At 37.6% G+C, this 20,849-nt stretch overlaps 1 protein-coding gene across 3 annotated transcripts in view; it reads right to left on the bottom strand.

Moving 5' to 3' along the window:
* BCAT1 (branched chain amino acid transaminase 1) overlaps positions 1 to 20,849 on the bottom strand; it is a 106,471-nt gene that overhangs the window by 13,713 nt on the left and 71,909 nt on the right. For all 3 annotated transcript variants that reach the window (XM_019452230.2, XM_019452229.2, XM_019452231.2), the window contains exons 6-10: positions 18,247 to 18,410; positions 12,840 to 12,982; positions 7,735 to 7,820; positions 4,924 to 5,064; positions 2,960 to 3,034 (exon numbers count right to left, since the gene is read on the bottom strand). In XM_019452230.2, the coding sequence (XP_019307775.1) occupies positions 2,960 to 3,034; positions 4,924 to 5,064; positions 7,735 to 7,820; positions 12,840 to 12,982; positions 18,247 to 18,410 (609 nt within the window). The remainder of the gene's footprint in view (positions 1 to 2,959; positions 3,035 to 4,923; positions 5,065 to 7,734; positions 7,821 to 12,839; positions 12,983 to 18,246; positions 18,411 to 20,849) is intronic.

Genomic DNA, 20,849 nt, shown 5'->3' with positions numbered 1-20,849 from the left:
GGGAAGCTTTGAATGTATCATTAATTTTCAGTGTTACCACCATTACATTTTACTACCTAGGGTAAAAAGAGAAATTAATTTCTTCTTAGCCACAGGCACTAAGTTATATAGAGAATATATACAGGTAAAAGGAAAATGTTGTTTCTTCTCATTCTCTGCTTCATATGGATCTTTTATTCTTAAAAGTATTCATGTGGCCTCACATTTAAATTGAGTATTTTGTTTCTCTACAGCTTTGACTTCTCCAATTTTTTTTATCCCTTCTACTACTATTAAATCACCAGCACCTGGAATAGTCTCTTGCACACTGTTTGTGCTCAAGACATATATCTATTGAATGAATTAATCAAAAACATTCACTTATTCACTAATCTTACATCCATAATCTTACCGTAAAAATGCTCTGAGAACTTTTGTAATGGCGTGTCCTTTTGCCCCCAGAATATGTCTTTGGGCTTCTCTTTTACTTAGAGTTCTGATGCATATACTTTGGCACTATCTCAAGAGAGAGGAAATTTCTGCTTTTGCCTGCCTTAGGCAAAGCTTCATGATTATGTCCATCAAACACCTCTACTTAGATCTTTCTTCCAATTCAAATTTAATACAGTTTGATTTTTCCTTTCAAATACAGTTGACTTTTTCTTTTCTTTTAATCCTTTACAACCAAATCAAATTAAGGGTAATTTTCTTATTTCATATAATCTCCAAGAGGTACTGAAATCTCATTTTTGTGTATTAAGTCCAATACAATGAAGGATTCCCCTCTGTATGTATTCAAGAAAAGGTTCCAAAGTGATATTTTCTTATTACCATAGCAACACGACCTCCCCCCTTTTCCTTCCAATTTTTAAGTTTTATTTATTTTTTATTATTCTTTATTTTTTGTTTATATCCAAGTTAGTTAACATGTAGTGTAATAATGATTTCAGGAATAGAATTTAGTGATTCATAACTTATATATGACACTCAGTGCTCATCCCAACAAGTGCCTTCCTTAATGCCCATCACTCATTTAGCCCATCCCCCCATCCAACATGTCTCTAGCAACCCTCAGTTTGTTCTCTGTATTTAAGAATCTTGGGGCACCTGGGTGGCTCAGTCAGTGGCTCATCCAACTTTGGCTCAGGTCACGATCTTACAGTTCGTGGGTTTGAGCCTCGCGTCAGGCTCTGTGCTGACAGCTCAGAGCCTGGAGCCTGCTTCAGATTCTGTGTCTCCCTCTCTCTCTGCCCCTCCCCTGCTTGTGCTCTGTCAAAGATAAATAAACTTTAAAATTCTTTAAAAAAAAAAAAAAAAGAATCTCTTATAGTCTGTCTCCCATCTGTTTTTATCTTATGGGTGATATCATACGACATTTGTCTTTCTGCTACTTATTTTGCTTAGCATAATACACTATAGTTCAATCCATGTTGTTGCAAATACTGCCTCCCTCTTAAAAATCTTTCAATTTCTGTTTTGGATAAAGGCTTTCATAATTTGGCCAATTATATATTTTTATTCTATTTATGTTTCTTATTTGTGCAAAACACTAATAACTTATTACCTTCATCAGATTTACTCAACTGTAAAAAAATTTAGATTACCAAAACATCCAAATATTCTTATTAATTTAATTTTTTCCAATGACTTTTAATTGTTTCCATGTATAAAAGTAGAAGACTCAACAAATTATATGTCTTCTAATATTAAGATATTCCTTTATTTAGTTTGCAGAATTTTTTTAAATGTTTATTCTGAGAGAGAGAGAGAGAGGCAGAGAAAGGGGAATAGAGAATCCCAAGTAGGCTCCATGCTGTCAGCACAGAGCCTGATATGGGGTTCAATCTCACAAACCATGAGATCATGACTTGAGCCAAAATCAAGAGTCAAACCCTTAACTGGCTGAGCCACCCAGGGGCCCCAGTTGAAAGATTTCTATAGAAAGCCTTTACTGAAGAGGAAAAGAGCAACATTTCATCGATTCAAAAACCACAATCATTCTTACCTTTTAATGTTATTAATTTTGCATAAAAGTTGCTGAGTAAGTCTTCCAAAAATACCATTCTTATTACTATCCCAGGACCTCAGTTGCTCTGGAGGGGCCTGCTGTTTTGTCAACTTTTTTTTTTTTGTATAGTTTTAAGACCTAAACCATCTGGTGTCACTCAAACTATCAAACTTTATTTCACATTTCAGTATGAATGTCAGCTCCCCTTGGGTACGTTCACTGACTGGCAATGATGATATGTGGGCTCAACAAAATCGTCCAACAACGTGTGAGGGGTTTGCAAGTTATAGAATAGTCCTTTTATTGATGACCTGGCATTACGTGGTACTTGATAAGCCTGCCTAGAGATATGCTTAACTGTCTGATGAGACACCACTGTAAACTGCTGCTCAGGAAAAAACAGGCAGAACAAGGTTAGCAGTAGGAAAAAAATAGGTATGCACTGTTTTTGACCCAACAGTTACAATCTCAGGAACTTATCCTAAGGAAATAATCAAAGATTGCACTGTTTGTAACAGGTAAAAAAAAAAAACAAAAAAAACCCCAAAAAACTGCCAACAACATAAATGTTCAATAATAATGATTCTTTAAAAGTTATAGTACATCAATATCACAGAATTCAATTAAATTTTATACATGGAATGGAGAAATTTATTGATACGAAAAAGCAAATGATTTGCTAGATGAAAAAAAAGCAGGTAACAAATCACATATGACTATTTTGTTAGAAAAATACTTCAAGAAGTATATTAACAGAAAATATTTTTGAGATATCAAAAATTAACAGTGGTTATATTTCAGTGTTGGAATCACAGGTAATATTTTTCTTTTGTGCTTTATTCTACAAATTTAATTTGTTAACCCCAAATGGCAGTGTTTACTCTCTTCTCTCCACTGAAATATGATTTGGTTTTAGTTCTGATTGAAATCATCTGAAATAAGATGACCTTTTTTTAAAAAAGAAGCCCTTACCTGAATATCAGTCAATTTTTCCAAGATCCGACTTGCAAGTTTAGGACCATTCTCCATAGTTGGGATGTGTACAGTCTATGAAAGAATATCACAGGCATGATAATTGGAGGATATCCATGTATGCAATAAGCAAGACACTCAGCAATTCTACTGTATTAAGAAAATCCCACTGAAATAAGGAATGGTACTATGATAACCTGATCACGTATGCCAACCCCTTATGCCAAAGACTCTTTTTCTATTCTGAATTTGAATAAAAACAAAGTAGCCGATGATAGTTTGTTTCTTGCCTACCAACTGATTTTAAGGCACTACTGGTTTATATGTTGGTCTTCAGGCTGATATGAGGAACCAAAGAGACCAAAGAGCTAGGGATACATAAACAGTGGCCAAACATAAAGAATCCTACCTCTTTCAGGATTCTGAGAATCTATAGGATGAATGATTGGCCTCCTTACCTAATTCTTCTGGCAGGGAATGAGAACTCGAAAACCTTTTGCCACAAATTAAAGCAAGTCATTGCAGGGACGTATATGAAAGCAAGTCTATGCCTTCACAAAACAGGCTTCTAAACCTATGTCTGTTCCAAGTCAAACCTCCACAGTGCTGGACAGCATCATTACACTGGGGGCTGACAGATTTCCTGCCCCTAATTTACACTTGAGTCATGTCCATTCCTGCCTGGCTGGCTTGCAGGCTTTTGATAGTCTGATTTTAGTAGATAGCCCATGCTGTCACTCTTTTCTTCTTATGCTCTTTAGGATAATAGGGTAATTAGATGTACCTTTAGCTCTGCATGCCCTGTGAGACAAGACCAATATCAAAACGTTGAGCTTTATAAACTTATTTCTAGAGGTGAAATGATTGTACTTAAAAAATGTGACTTCATGACAACTTTAGTTCATTAAAAAAGTGGACCAATAATGCATTTACCTAGATACTACAATAATGAAACACAAAACAGTAGCTTTATACTCAGTAAAAGTATTGATACATAGTAAAATAATTCTCCCTTGAAACAATCAATCTGTAGATGGAATCATGTTAAAAGCCACTCCTTACAAGCAAGTTCGAAAATCTCAAGCAATGAAGTAGCCACCATTAAAATCAGAAAAGGAAAATAATGGAGGAAAAATAATTATTTTATTTATCTATTTTCAATTTAAAAACCAATCAAGTTTGTATTTAATATGATTAAGTCAAGCCAATTCACATCCTAAGAATAATACCCACATGCCTTTAAGCTATAAAGTTAGACGACGATGTTAAATATCCAAGCTTTGTGATAAAGGGCAAAGCAAAAAAACAAAAACAAAAAAAAACCACTACCACCAACAACAAAACTAACATGAGTGGAAATATACCACATATAAAATCAGACTAATTCACTGGGAGGAGAACACTTCTTCCAACCAAATGATTGAATTCTTTTTGGAGGATTTTAGTTGATGTACCAACTTAGCCAAATGAAAATTTTTCATAAAGTGGTTTAAATAGTAATAACAACAACAGAAGCAATAATAATAATAAACGTAGGAGTTAATCATTCAAATGAATTTTCCATAACTGTTTGCCATTACTACTCTAATAGTTTGGGAGTACTTTTGGAAACCAGAAATGGAAATCTAATTACCTGTAGAACCTTCTTAGCAAGCTAAAAGGAAGAAATAAGAACGGATGCTTATTGGCACATCTCCAATCCCTAAATTGACATAAAACAGATGTGATACATTTCCAAGGACAAAACTGACTCCCTCCCACACTGGAGCTTGCACAAAATTGCTGGAAAGATGAGAGTAAGTAATTTGGTAATACAGGTTCATTGGGACAAACTGCCAAGTTATTAAAGAAAAAAATCCTTTGCATCTTGGGTCCAACTACCATTTCATTTACACATTTAAAGAATTAAATAAATTATAGGCAAATGCTTGGAAATGACAGGAGGTGAAGAGATTGTCTCTTACCTCACCCTTGTACAGTATATCAGAAACTGGGCAAACAACGCAGGCTGTACCCGAGCCAAACATCTCTCTCACTCGGTTCCCCTCCAGGGCTGTTGTCAAATCACCCATGGTGAGGTACCTCTCTGACACCTTAAATTCACCCTGTATGGAATATAAAAAATAGAAATATTAACATTTGCAAGGAAAAGGCATGCAAAAAAAGCCCTGTCGTACTTAACCTTTCAACCTGACACTCTGAACTCAAATCATGTGAGAATCATCCTCTGAGAGAAAGCTGAAGAGAGCACCACTACCTTACTGGTAAACATGCTGAGGTGTTAAGCAATCTACTCCAAGGTCACAGCATCGCTAAACGAGATGATCAGAGTAAAACGATCAGAGTATAACGTAACACCATCACTATAAAATACGGGGTATATTTTAATGCATGCCAGCTTTTTTGGCCTTTTATTTGTTGCCATGCCTAAAGTCTCACAAGATAAAGCACTTCCCATGCTACTTAATGTGTGTTCTATGTTAACAGTGTCTTGAACCCTATTTACCACAAAAGAGAACATATTCTTAGATAATATTAATAATGATTTATTCAGCACCCATTGCATGCCTCCTACTCTCATTTTTAAGGTGGGTATTATCATCCCCATTATACGGATGAAGAAATTAAGGTTCAAAGGGAGGCTAAGCGACATGTCTAAATCCACATAGCTAGTAAACAGCAGAAACTGAATTTGAACTCAGGTGTGATCTGACTGGCTCTAAATTTCCTCCACTCTCTACTAGGTCTTCTAGGAGTGAAAACATAGACTGAGTTTAACTACCTGAACTATTTCATTATTTTAAAACACTGAAAGTATATTTGGACTTTGAGAAATTGCATGGGATATTCCTTTTTTTCCTCAATTCACTGATTCAGTTGTCTTTACAGCAGAAATCCCCTTGCTCCTCTTTAGTATCTTATTGGGTTGAGTTTCATCACAGAATTACTGGCATAACCTCATCGACTCTGCTGAACTATTTCAACATTTTATTTGCTCAAAGATAGGAAATTGGGGGAAAAAAAGCTGATGCTTTTAAACTATCTGCTTAAATAAATGATCTTTTGAAACTCATTCTTTAATCTGTATTAATTCTCATTCTTTTATGTTAGTGGTTAAGGTTCAAAGTTTGTCTCAAACTTATTAAAAAAATATTTATCCATCCTTTGTTGACCTTAATTTTTTTTAAGAAGAGTATTTTTTAAAACTTACAGATCCACAATAGATAAAAATGAAATTCAGAGCCCTTGGCAAGATTCAAAATATTAGAAGAAGGCATCATGCTGTAAGTATGATTTGGGAGAGTAGGAAAATATGTCTACAACAGAAATATGGCTCTTTGCAAGTTTCAGTTTATCTCAGTCTGGAATTTCAATTATGTTGTTCAAAGGTAAATAAATAAATAAATAAATTCCAGAAAATCAGCCAAGTTAACTGAAAATGAGATGAGCTCTGTGTTCTGGAAAAAAAAAAAAAAAAAATCTCTTGTAAATAAACAGAATTGTTTTTCCTCTGCTCACCCTTACTTATCTTTGGACAATTTCCCCTGTCTGGCAAGTAATGGTAACCCCCCACATGCCTCTTGGCATTTATGTCTCACTGTTTTAAAATAGCTTTTAAAATAAATTACAGCTAAGGAGTCAAGGAAAAACTTCCTCCATAATAACTAATTTCATGCTAGCAAATCATTAGTGTGGGAAAGCATTTCCACTTGCAACTTGTCATCAAACCTTCTGTACTTGGTTGATTTTTTTCTTTAATAAAACAAAAATTACTGAGCTTCGAAAATACATCTTTCCAACTGCAAACATATTTAGGACAGGGCAAGCTGTTTGAAATTATACCAACAGTTTGTAAATGTCATGCCCAATGTGCCAGCCAGCATGTGGCAGTTGGGTCTTGTCTACTTCAGGGTTTTGTAGAATTATTTATAGCACATTTCCTTTATTTCCAAAGCTTTTTCCAGAGAAAGTATGCTAGTACTCTCCTAGGTAATATGTGCGTTTCTAAACATTTGTCCTATTAATACTGTTTGACCACAGTATGCTCAAAGTCTTTTCATGTCCCGTGGAGACCATTTTAACACATGGGTCAAAAGTTCCATCCAAGAACCTTTGCCAGATAACCAACTCATCGAATATTCATCTTGAGTATGTTATAAATGTCATTTCAATACCAAATGGTTTAACATGCTTGCCTGTGTCACACAGATCAGAAACTCTACTGAAAACAACTACATTTGCTTGAGTGTTTTGACTTTAAAATAAGCATGTATGTGAATTTGGGAGGACAGGGGGCAGGAAGGAGGGAGAAAAAAGGCAGCCAACCTAATAAAGTTATGTTAGTAAACATTTATGTCCGTAAAATTCTTTAATTTCTGTGACTAGCATGGTTACACTGGAATAAACAGAGGAAGGGAAGAACTACAAATTATTGGAATGGGAAACAACACACTGAGATTGGAAAAGTTCAGGACTGGTGAAATGGAAGCACATGAAGTATAAACCAGGTGAGTTGGCAGGAGACACCTGCTACAGAGCTTGTGATTAGCACTAGAATACTGCTTCACTAGGATAACTTGCCAAACTGTTTTCTCTCTGCCCTTCCTATAAACAATACTTCTATATTGGCCTTACTGAGACAGTCCTTCTAGAAGAGTTCTTTCCACTCAAGTTAAGATTTAAAGATTAGATAACACTGGATGGAACGAAGCCGGGCTCATTTTGATGACTTTCTGTTCCATGCTTCTAAAGTGGTTCACGTGAAAGGCACCCACCCACTTGCGTGCCAGGTCCAGAATGCTCTGCCTCGTCACTCCTGGAAGAATGATGCCATCTAGCGGAGGAGTTGCCAGTTCTTCTTCTGTCAAGTAGAAATTGGAATATTTTCAAACTTTAACTACATTAGCCTTATATCAACAACCATTTTTTAAAAACTGTTTCTGGCAACTTTGCTAGTAATAAACATGAAGATGATGTTACTGTTCTGCCTTGTCTACCTTCCCAAATTGATTCACACTTCAGGTAGATCTTCATTTAAAAAAATAAAAGAAGAAGAAGAGGAAGAGGAGGAAGAAGAAGAAGAGGAGGAAGAGGAGAGGAAGAAGGAGACAAAGAAGGAGAGGAAGAAGGAGAAGGAGAAGGAAGCAGGTCACTCATCTAATCATCTTCAATTTATCCTTAACTAGGAAAAACTGAGATGATGTTCTACTAACAAATACTAAGAGGAAAGTTCTGAAGCTAAAATTTACCTTAGAGGATTAACACTGGCTACTAATTAGAATCATGTAGATAGATCTTACTCAGGAACACTGGTCATTACCAAAGCATGTAAGAATACTGTGGAGGAAAACCCATCCTCAAGAAGTGTGTATGCTTATTTAGGTTGGTCACTGCTTCCAGACTACCCTTCATAGACAAGTCTACTTATAGTGATTTTCAAACCTGGAGGCATATCCACATCAAATATGGAGATATTGACTTCACCCTTTGAGATCCAAATGTTAATGGACTCAGGATGGGCTCGAGTATGTATGTGGCTAATAAAGAAAAAAGAAGAGAAAAAGAAATCCAAAACCCAAAACAAAACTCCATGGGTGATTCACAGAGAGCCAAGGTGAGACACTGGTCATCTTTGAGAGTGATCACATGCATTCCTAACTGACACGAGGGCTGGCATGGTGATCTGTCTATAATGGTTTGTGTGATCCGACAACCACACAAGCTCTCCTTACAAAAAATCTCTGGTACCCAACATTCCCTTCTCCTCCCCACGTCTGGCACCCAAAAATCTAAATCTAGTAAGAAACTTAAACCTTAAATCACTTTATAAAGATGTTGAACCTTGTAGCAGATGTGTTACTTATGTGTTTGCAGAGAAATATTCCAGGTATGCTTCAAAGGATCACCAGGTAGCAAAAACTATAGAAATCACACTGGTATCTTTAAGCTCCCTCCCAACCATTTTATTTTTTATTTTTATTTTCTTTAAAGATTTTATTTTTAATCTCTACACCCAACGTGGGGCTCGAACCTTCTGAAGAAGAACTTCAAAAGTCGCCTCATACAATCCTTATTTTACAGAAAAACAAAAAACAAAAAAACAGAGGCTCTGTAAACATAAATGACTTGAAGATTGGTGACACTGGGGGACAGTCAGGATCACAACTTAAGTGGCCCCACACTGAGACCACTGTCCTTTCTTTTCATATACTGTGGTCTGGGTTCACTTGCTCCACTGTGGTTACATCAGACATCCCCAGAAAGCAAGCTGTCTGGAAGACCAAAACTCTATATGCATTCCTGTGTCCCTAAAACTTGGCATTGTGCCTGGCCTAGGGTGGTATGTAATAAGTGTTTCTGAATAAAAAAAATAAATAAATGAATGATCTTCTTTGCTAGGAGACAGCAGTATGATTTTTTTGAAGTTTGTTTCTAAAAATCATCTGCTGAAAACCGCTTTCTGGAAAGAAGAAAATTTGTTCTTGGCAATGTTCTTAGGGCTACTCTTTGTCATGTTTAGAAGTGTTGATCTCAAAATAAACCTGTGCTTTGCAATAGCTAGCTGGCTGGATACATAAATGTAGGGATTTCTGTGTGTGTGTGTGTGTGTGTGTGTGTGTGTGTGTGTGTATGTGCACACACATACCCCACACATATAGACAAACATACTTCCAGTGCCTCCAAACTGGACCTTCCCTAAAGCTTGCTGAGCTCTAAGGCTACATCAAGTTAAATAAAAACAGCAGCCTCGCATGTGCAAGTGTAGTTCTGTGAAATATACTTAACACCCAAAACTGTAACCACTAGCCTAAGGTCAAGACACAGAACATCTGTTTCTCGGGTTGCCAGACAGAGATGATGACATGACAACATTTGGGTGAGAAATATTCATTTTCCTCTGCAACCACAAACATGCTTACAAGAGCCAGAACTAGCTCCAGATTGCCCAACATGAGGAAAACAGAGCCTACAAACACAACTTGTTTTTGACAAAGAAATCATTTTTAGGAGTTGAAGAATTTAGAAGCAATAACGGCAGGAGTCATCTGTGACATCCCAAAGTCAATCTCTAATAAAAACTGGGAATGTGGGTTTGTATGAGTGCCCAAGCACACACAATTATTATCTACTCAACAAATATACATTATCGAGGTAGGCACTGTGTGCAGTTGGCTTATCTATGCACTATGAATAAAGCAGTGAACAAAACTGATATAATTCCTGTTTACTTTCTAACAGGTAGAGAACAATTATTATGTTAAATAGTATGTTAGACTATGGAGAAAAAAAGGAAAAAAAAAAAAAGAGGGAAGATAATGAGGAATGCTAGGGGTCAGGGGGGAGGGAGTTTGCAATTTATTATGATGCTCGAGGAAAGCCTTAACTGAGAATGGGGTAAGTGGGCAAAGACTTGAAAGCAGTGACAGAGCAAGCCACACCCACATCCCAGGGAAGAATGTTCCAAAGACTGTAAATGCCTGATGTCTGAGAAGGCTTATGGGGCCTGAGCAGACTGAGCCACATCAACATTCACTGTCATGATCATTCTCCCAGACTAACTCTAAACTCAACCACACAACTGGGTCTTATTCTCAGGATAGTTCCAAAGTCCAGTGCGAGATAAAACTGTTTGTCCCAACAGTAAATAGCAAATGTGCATGTTAAATTACTCACCAACACAGTAAAACAGAGAATCGCTGCTGTGTGATCTTAACACCAGGGTTGCTGTTACTAGAGCCAAAACCACATGGGTTATAGGCCAACTGCCACAGATAGTTATTGTGCACAGCAGTGTGCTGTGAACACAGATTATCTATTTTATATACCTTTCTGCAGCAGCCATCATGTCCCAAAGGGGCAGTGAGTGTGGGGGCTCATAGAAAGAAGGTAGGTTTTTACTAAAAGAGTTCTACTCATACCTCCAATAGGCAAAGTTTGTGAAAATCAGTATTTTGTTGATTTTCAACTCATTATTCTTTGTATTTTCCTAAAGCCACATGGTGAAGTTAGAGTAGAGTTCTTTCGACATCTTCTTTTGTTTTTAGCCTAAAGGTTATTCCTTACATTCTACTGACTTCTCTCATGGTACTGTCCAAACATTTATTCCATCTCTTGTCCCCTTACTTCAAATTTTATTTGATATGTTAGGTGAACACCCTCAAGATGGACTAAAGCTATCTCAGGCAACCATAATGTGAATAGCAACTCTTAAGGTCTTGTATATTTTGTAAGAGTCAGAAGACAAATTCACTCATTTCCGTTCTGACCTTTAAAAGCCATGGCGGAAATGGTTCATGATTATTGTTTGGATAAGAAGTAATTTTTCACCAGGACAAGTTTCTTGTGTTCTTGGTTAACTCATGGAGCTCTGATTCAAACTGTACTTAAATCTTGACATCTCCCATCCATAAATAATGATGGTACCACTTCTGTATGATGTAACTGTTTTTGTTTAGAGTTGTGTGGCTTTTTTGGGGGGGTGGGGGGGCAAGGGCATTGGAGTGGGCAGGCGATGCAAAGAATGAGTTGAATCAACCTATTATCTCCTAAATGCAGAGTGCAACATTGGCTGTCATCTTTCAAGCATAGCTTTTGAGGTATGTCATAGGCAATGACTCAAATTTGGAAATCACGAATATTCCAGTATAAATTGTATTTTTAAATAGTGCCAAGTATAAACAACAGGAATGGAAGAATCAGCATGACCTGTATCTGGCTTTTCAGATGCCAAGGATTACCAATGGTCAACCCCAGGACAAGGTGTACTCACCACACCTTCTATTTATTCTACCTCTGACTGGAATATAAGGCTCATCTTACTAGTTTCTACAACTAATGCTCAAATTAGTGCATAGCTCTGAAGTCAGCCACATGTGAATCACCATTTTCCAACATTAGTAGCCAAAAAACAAAAGAGCAAGAGAAGTTACTGTAGCTACTTCAAAATAAAAATTTTACTTAAAATTTTAATTGAAATGAACACTCAGACTTTATAAGTGTTTGGGAACTTTTTCTAGTCTCTATACTCAGTACTGTGAAATGAACAGCATAAGAACATAAACAAGCCTAAAAAGATAGTTAAAATTTTTTGTGACTATTAAAATTCGGAAATAAATGCATTTATCTGTATTTTTCCCCATGATTGGCCATTTAATCCAATACCATCGACATTGCCAATGCTTCACTAAACCTATATGGTTTCTGCCAACTAATTAAAAAAAAATAGAAAAGAAAGATGAGCATTTAGGATATTTAGATATATAGAAATAACTGGTTTTTATAGTAGATACCTATTAACAGTCTTGAATGAACCAGAATCTAAGTACAATCCTAAAAGAGACGAATTTGTCCATAAAAATAGTGTGTTTTAATCAAATTGAGCTCCAGAGTAAATCTGGAAGGCTCCTGATATATTATCGAAATATGTAGAAAGGGCATCAGTTGTTAAAAGACTTCTAGCAAGAGAATACACTAAATCTCATATCAGTAGAATCAGTAGACGATGCCTGTTATTACATTTTATACATATAGTATATGGTGAATTGATCTGAGACCTATCTCCAAATGCAGGGGATTTCAGATAGAAAAGCTGTTACGAAGATGGCAGAGGGGATAAGGCTACGAATCTTCAAATCATGGGGATTTAAATTCCTTAAGTTGGCATCTCAATGATAAGCACATCTAGAGCCAAAAACCGAAACCAAAACCTTTATAAATTCTGTAAATTTAAACTCATTTCTACTTGAACAACAAAGCACAGTGGTCCTTAGCCTTTGGACTTGTGCTACTTATTCCTTGTTCCAAGGTCCTAGTTCTTTTCCTTCCAGGCCTATTGAATATGACTGACAAAGAACAAAGAGCTGAAATCTGAGTGAATTACCTCCATCTTCATTTATCCAGTAAAGAAAAAGATTCATGGTTCCAACTTCAGTTATCTGATTATCCTCTCCATACAGCCACAGAACCTGCTGACAGCTGTTTTCCACTGCTTCACATTGGGCAAAAAGGGATGAGCCATAATTCCTTTTAAGAAAGAGAAAATGTATTGATTATGAATATACCACTCCCTCATCTTTGGTACCAATCTGCATGTGCATGTGATCAATGCACATCTCCTTTATGTGTGCGCGCACACACACACATGTATGTATGCACATATATTCTCTAGTTAACTGCCTAACGTTAAAGGAAACTCATTAGAGAAGCTAAATGATCTAATTGCACTCATTTGAGAAAGAACACAGCAAAATACAAACTTGAAAAGTAGAGATAATGAAAAGAGGTAAATAGCTAAGTTAATGGTAACAATTAAAAGTATTTTTCACATTCCAAGCAATTGTCCATGAATTATTTCATTTAAATCTCACACCAGTACTATGAGTTAGCCAAACTTGTATCAAATAACGTTAAGTAGTAGAGCACCAAGCTGTGCTCTTAGTTGAGACCTTTCAATGTACCCAAGGAACAGCTAATGCCCAATGCCTAAATTCTCCAAAGGGTGGGACAAAATGTTAAAAACCCTGATTTTAGCCAAAAGTATTCCAAAAGCCCATTTTTCTCACCCTGCACTATTTATTCAAAATCAAAGGAAGATAGCACATCTTCCTAGGATAGCAGTTTAGTTTAGTATTTTAAATGTATTATCTTTTATTAAACTTAAATAAGAAAATTATGGAGTATATTACAAAATATGGATGAATGTTTTCAATAAAACATAAGAGTCCTCAAATAAATGTGATGTTTGCTTGCCTCCCTAAGCCCCTGGTTGTTTAATTCACTTTCCTGGGCTTTCACAGGACATTAGCAAACAAGTTGGGAAAGCACTACCATATGACAAGCAGGGCTTGGAAATAAACCCTAAACCCATCCTTCGATTATGCTGCTCCCATACAAACAAGCAGAAACAACCAAACATACAACAATAACGACTACAAAGCATGAATGTCATCTCCCACAAAATACCCACCTAGGCCTTTTAAATTATCTCTTTTATATCTGGTCAAGATCAAAATGTCTAATTAGAAGTATAAGTTAGGGGCGCCTGGATGGCTCAGTCGGTTAGGTGTCTGACTTTGGCTCAGGTCATGATCTCACGGTTTGTGAGTTTGAGCCCCGCACCAGGCTCTGGGCTGACAGCTCGGAGCCTGGAGCCTGCTTCAGATTCTGTGTCTCCCTCTCTCTCTGCCCCTCCCCCACTCATGCTCTGTCTCTCTCTCTCAAAAATAAATAAACATTAAAAAAAAAGGAAGTATAATTTAAACACAAGAACCATATTCATGGCGGCTATCTGCCATTTTCAACTACACGGCTTGCCTTCCCATTAATATTCTCTTTGGCCCTTCCTTTGGAGCCAAGTCATTCTGCTTGGGGTGACAGTCACAGTACCTCACCCTGCACAACTGAATTAATGGATGGACATGTAACCTAGGCTGCTCACATAAGCCCTTCTTATTCACTCATTCCTATTAATGCAGGCACTGGACTGAGCCAGCCAGGCACACCTTGAGTTGGTTTTCTCACTTGCAACTCAAAGAGTATTGACTAATAACTAAAACATCCTAGAAAAACGATGAAAAATGGGCATTATACTATATAGGTATAGCAACCTGAGTCATGAGGTTTACTCACATCAAAGTAATACAAGATTCATTAAAAGACCTTCAAAATGCAGATAATAAAATGTAAATTTATTGGTGCACCTGGAGATGATACCACACTTATACATAGGAGGATTTTATTTAATGAGCATAAAATTTAGGCCATCCATATTCAGAATTAGTGGTAAATAAGCAATAAGTGGAGTTAAAATTATGAATACTTTTTAATAACAACAAACAAGGCTTCAGAGGGGAGTCCAATAGAAAGAGCACAGGTTTGGGGCCAGGAGGCTTACATACAGCTCTTGTACTTCTACTATTTGGCTATGTGTGAACTTAAGCAAGTCAGTTGAAATTTTTGCCTTAAATTCTTCTGGCAAGTGCAAATACTTTCTTTGTATACTGCATAGAGTTATGCAGAACAAAATGAAACAGTAACAATAAAAACTAAGAAACAGTTTATGTGAGCCTCTTATATCCTAATGAAATTAAGTTTTTTTTTTTAAAAAAAATGACTTCTATTTTAATTGACTTCTCTCTAGTTCATAGACACAACCAGTGAGATTTTCCAAATCTAAAAATAATTGATTTCTCTCATAAAATGCTCTTTATTAACATTAACAGAATTTTCACAGCATGAATAACTAGCCTTTCCAAGAACCTTCTAAACACACACCCACACACACACACACACACACTTTTGAGGGTGTTGGTTGAACTAAAACCATGATTCTTTGGCATCATGAAGCTACTTGGGCAAGAAAGAGAATTTAAAAACCTCAAGTGTTTCAGTATACTGAAAGAAAAAGGGGGTTTTACTTGTTTGGTGCTTATTTGATTGACTGATTGATTGACTGATTACTATATTATATAGGTAGTGTTTTTCCCCACATGAGTTTTTCCTCAAAATTCTCCCTCAGGTGTAAACTGTATTATTAATATCCACGGGTCATGAATACTTTGATAATATATTTGGGTTCCCTCTCATGTGCTGCCAATATTCAGAAAAGAAACACATGTCTTTGGAAAAAGAGAAAAATGAAAAAGTTGGAAAACTGTCTACACAGAAAATTTTTAAGTGGAATAAATATCTAGGAGAAGAGATATTAAATATATCTCTCCAAAAGAGTAAATTCTCTTGTGTGAAATCCAACAGATTGCTCTTAAGACAGGGTCCAGGAGGGGCGCCTGGGTGTCTCAGTCGGTTAAGCGGCCGACTTCAGCTCAGGTCATGATTTCGCGGTCCGTGAGTTCGAGCCCCGAGTCAGGCTCTGTGCTGACAGCTCAGAGCCTGGAGCCTGTTTCAGATTCTGTGTCTCCCTCTCTCTGACCCTCCTCCATTCATGCTCTGTCTCTCTCTGTCTCAAAAATAAATAAACGTTAAAAAAAAAAAAAAAAAGACACGGTCCAGGAGATGAAACAAGAAAGCAAGCCTCAGAATATCAACTATTGTCTATTGACAGGATGCTTAGTACCTGCCAGGCAGGGAACTAGGTACTTAAGCCCATTATTTCACTGAATCATCTTACAACAACACTAGACTTTATTATACTTTTGAGGACTTAGAGGAAGAGGGTACTTAATTATGTAAGATCACACAGATTACAAGCATATGACTCCCATATCTCTGACTACCAAGCCCATGTTGTTAACTGCTAGGTTATAACACATTAATTGGGAGCTTTCTATAGGTTGACCACATGGTAGTAGGCACTTTATATTATCCCAAGTAATTCTCACAGGTAAGGTGGGTATCACTGGCCTAACTTTATAAATGAGGAAAGTGAAGCTTAAAGCAGTTAAGTAACATCCCAAGGCAGTTAGGTTAAGCCAGGTCTAGCTGACTTCAAAGCTTGTAGTTAAGTGCCAAATGAGAGTACAAGACAACAAAAAAGAAAGAGGAAAAATTAAGATAGAGTAGAAAGAAGGCAGCAGGCCCCATTCTTTCCAGGTTAAGAAACTAAGAAATTAGGAATAAGACATTCCTACGATGGAGGACCTTCTTCTAGCTCAGGGCTTCTCAACTTTGGCTACGCATTAATATATTCTGATGCGAGGCTACAGAGCAGACCAAACAAACCAGAATCTCTAGTCGGGGGACCCAGAGAGTAGTAGTTGGTACAGCTGATTTCCACACTAACCACAGGTGAGCACTGTGCTACAACTCTCCCGCAGCTGTGTGCCATTGTATTACTTCCCTCACTTATGTATATTTAGATATAAAATAATATTACTATCGCTGGTGGCTTCAAAACAGGTGGAGTAATCTTAGAAGTTAAAAAATCCTTCTCTCTTTCCTCAGATTCACTTAGGAAGCAGAAAGTCCTTCAGCTTAGGAGAATCCACAGCAATTTAATAAATTCCAGTTAACTATAGAGGTCCTAAAAATCTTGGAAGGTAATTATTGAATTAATTGGCTTAGAGAAGAAGCAATAACATATAAATCTAAGGCTGCTGCCAAATGTCTGCCAACCAAATAGGTTAATACTGAATGCAAAATCCTGTGTTTTCCTTGCACTTCTCCGGGTGGAGAGCATAGGAGCTTTAGAACCTCTTGGAAACAACAGACAGATGTAAGTTACTGCCTCCCACTTGCCATTTCTCTTTTATTATTATTTTTATAATATTTATTTATTTTTGAGAGAGAGAGAGAGAGAGAGAGAGAGAGACAGAGAGAGAGAATTTTTTTTTTTTTTTTTTTTTTTGTAGGAAAGAAAAAAACGGGCACCTGGGTGGCTCAGTCAGTTAAGCATCCAACTTGATTTTCGCTCAGTTTATGACCCCAGGTTCATGGGGTCAAGCCCTGAGTCGGGCTCTGCCTGGGTGTGGAGCTTGCTTAGGATTCTCTCTCTCCCTGTGCTCCGCCCCCACTCATGCTCTCTCTTAAAAATAAAAATACAGAAAGACTATAGAGGGTTCAAAGCCAGCTGTCAACACCTCTCTCACATCCCAGCAGCATGTCACTGAACGCTCCCAGGGCTCCCAGAATCTACATGTTTTCCCACAGCCCAGAAGTTGCCACCGAGTCGCCTCCCAGGACTGCTGCTGCCTGTGTCTGTGATACACATCAGCACTTGACGCACACAAAGGAAGAGCCCACACTGGTTAATCCGGCTATTCTTGTTCACCCAGAGGGGCATTCTCATGTCACGGCCAAGTCCACCCCTGAAATTGTCTAACACTTTTTAAATGCTCTTTTATTTCCAGCCAGCTACATATGGCCAATGAGACCGGCCTGACAGAGCCAAAGCAGGGCTGTCCCTCGGCCAGCTGGCAGCAGGTAGGGCTACAATCTGTGGCAATGAAGACAGCACTTGAGTGAAGCGGGCACCTTCCCCAGACAGGACTCCTTGGAGCCAACTGAGAGCCTCTGCCCCAGCACCAGATGCTCTTTAAGGCCACCTGTCCGCCTGCAGCCAGAGACACAGCCTCCAGGGACAGTTCGTTCAGAGCATGCATGCTGTTCCTGCTCTAGTCCCTTCTTCCAGTTCCTGCCTTTGGTTCTCCCTTACAAAGGGTCACGGGTTTATCCTTTAAACTAGCACAATTCAATACTGGAGAGTAGACACATAGCAAAAAAGAGCATTTCAACTTGAATATTAATATATGTACTTGGATTGATGTGGGATGAACATAACTCAGTGGTAGTGAGGGGCTCTTTCCTTTAGATAGAGACACAGATTTACTTACCCTCCCATTTTGCAGTCCCCAGTCCCACCTTTCCAGGCTCTGACATACTTTGGATTGGCCCACAGGGACACAGGCTTAAAGGTTCCACTTGAAAAATAAGGTCCCACTGGGCTCAAGATTACAAAGAGCAGGGCTTTGGTAGGCTTCTTGACTCCAAGGGAAGGCTAAAATAAAATAAAAGTACACATGACTGTTAATTTAAATGTAGACAACAGTCGTAAAGTCTAGAATAGATCTGTAACTACCTCCCAGAGGGGCTGTCTAGGCACAGGAGCTGTTCCTTCTAAAGTTGAGTTACACAAAGCCAGATGGTCTTTTAAGAAGAAAACACAAAGAATGGAGTGCTGAAGTTTCATGTTGCTTTGCCTTCTGAGTCAGGATTTTAGGGAAAAAAGCCAATTTGTCAATTTTTTTTTTTTTGTGTGTGTGTGTGTGTGAGTAGGGTTTTAAGAGGAGAGGTACCTTTTTGACAACTAGCTATATAACACCTTGCAATGTTGCACTGATTGGGAAATGAAAAAGGGAAGAACCCAGACATGACTTTAGTCTGTGGACAGGAAATGTAATATTTGCTTTTTTAGTTTCCCCTTCTATGTTCACTGACTACTGCTACTTCAGGACATGCCAGGGCCTCCAGCAGGTGGCAGGCACAGGTGAGTGTGCCATTTCTACAACTGTCACAGGAAGCAGACAGCAAGAGTGTAGCCTCCTTAGAGACAAAGATACCAGAGGAGATAAATATCCCCCTAAAAGCCAGAGAATGAAGGATTCAGGAATTTATAACGTGAATGACAAAGATAGAAAATGGTCTTTCCCACAAACACTGGAAAATCATAAGCTAGCAATGCAAAACCATATAAATATCTCCAGCATAAAACAGTTTTCATAAGTAATTACTGTCAGTTGTTTACTAAGGAGGAAAACTGAAAGACTGAAAGCCTTAAGGGCTATGTATTATAAAGGCAAAAAAAAAAAAAAAAAAGGCTACTGGGGTATTCTATGCTATTCAAGACCACTGAAATAAGAAAACAAGTCCAGGATTATTACAGTCTTGGGATATAAAACACTTGTGTCCAGTCTTCACTAGACTCTGGTCTGACTAGACGGTGGTAAGAGTCTGTCATGGACAGAATAAGAAGAGACTCAATTCCACACAAAAAAGCTGATTTTGTGGCTTTTGTTTTGATAAACTAGCTAAAAGTGGATTTGGGGGTATTTTCTTCTGAATTTCATTACATCTCCCTTCTATTACCTACTGGCCCAAGGCCCCTCACTCACTACTTATGGCCAGGTCATCAAAAATCAGGTAGGTAAAGGGGCGCCTGGGTGGCTCAGTCGGTTGAGCATCCGACTTCGGCTCAGGTCATGATCTCACAGTCCGTGAGTTCGAGCCCCGCATCGGGCTCTGTGCTGACAGCTCAGAGCCTGGAGCCTGCTTCAGATTCTGTGTCTCCCTCTCTCTCTGCCCCTCCCCTGCTCATGCTCTGTCTCTCTCTGTCTCAGAAATAAATAAAACATTAAAAAAATTTTTTTTTAAAAATCAGGTAGGTAAAATATTCACAGACATTAAAAAAATGTGTCTCTATATGTGCACACTGATGCCATCTAAAAGGCATGCAACCCTCAGAAAACGGGAACATGATTCCATTTGCACTCCATGGGAACATGAGACCAAGAAAGGCTTGGATGACCAGAGTCAGCAAGCAACAACAGGTTTTGGTTTTTTACCTGTTTGGATTTGTTCTTAGTTGGGGCTGAGCAGGACTCACCTACCAATAAAGAGTGAAGAGCCTTAAAACTTCATTTGCCTTTTTTATTTCAATGTTTGGGACAGAAAAGTTCAGAATAATAATACAAACCTGCCTTTCTTCTCAGCTTGGATAAAAACTGACTATCTTATCTCCACACTTTCATTTACCTATCAGTTAAGTAAATGCAATGATATTTTCATCTCAGAGGAACTGTGAAGATTAATATACTTTTTTATGAACCCTCGTATTGAGTAATGAAGAGAAGCTCCCCAACAGAACTTAGAAATACAATCTGCAGGACACATCTTCAGTCATTTATCTATCTTCTACGTTTCTGAATGAAATGGCTTATTTGTGGGCAAACAGATAAGCATTTTATTAGAGAACACATAATGGGCTTTTTTCACTCTAAACTCATGTATTTTTCGCAACCTGCGTTATACTAAAAGCAATAACTCCTCATCACGGAAATACTGGTGTGAGTTAATTTTCATCTTCCTCATTTCCTTCCCCTGACTTGAAATGATGGGTAAACTTGCATTTATTCCACTAGGTGGTGGTATAGAGAGCACAGATGGAAATGGAATAATCCTATGAGTTAAATCTATTTCTGGGGAAAAAAAAAAAAAAAAATCAATAAACCTTTAAGGAACACTTTTATTCTTAGCAAGCAGGTAAATTATAGACTAGAATTTTCCAATGTTGAGAAAATGTGGTTATGTGTACTAACATTTTATCTTCTGAAATTTAAGCAAAGTCAATTCATGTTTTTTACAAGTACTTCAAGTACTAGTGTTGAGCACAGCTTAGTCACCCTCATCCTTAAATGATTACTTATATCGATCGTCTTCT

Source organism: Panthera pardus, unplaced genomic scaffold (assembly GCF_024362965.1).
Source record: "Panthera pardus isolate Hobbes unplaced genomic scaffold, ASM2436296v1 HiC_scaffold_6, whole genome shotgun sequence".
Taxonomy (NCBI): Eukaryota; Metazoa; Chordata; class Mammalia; order Carnivora; family Felidae; genus Panthera; species Panthera pardus.
This window is presented reverse-complemented; position numbering and strand designations above follow the sequence as displayed.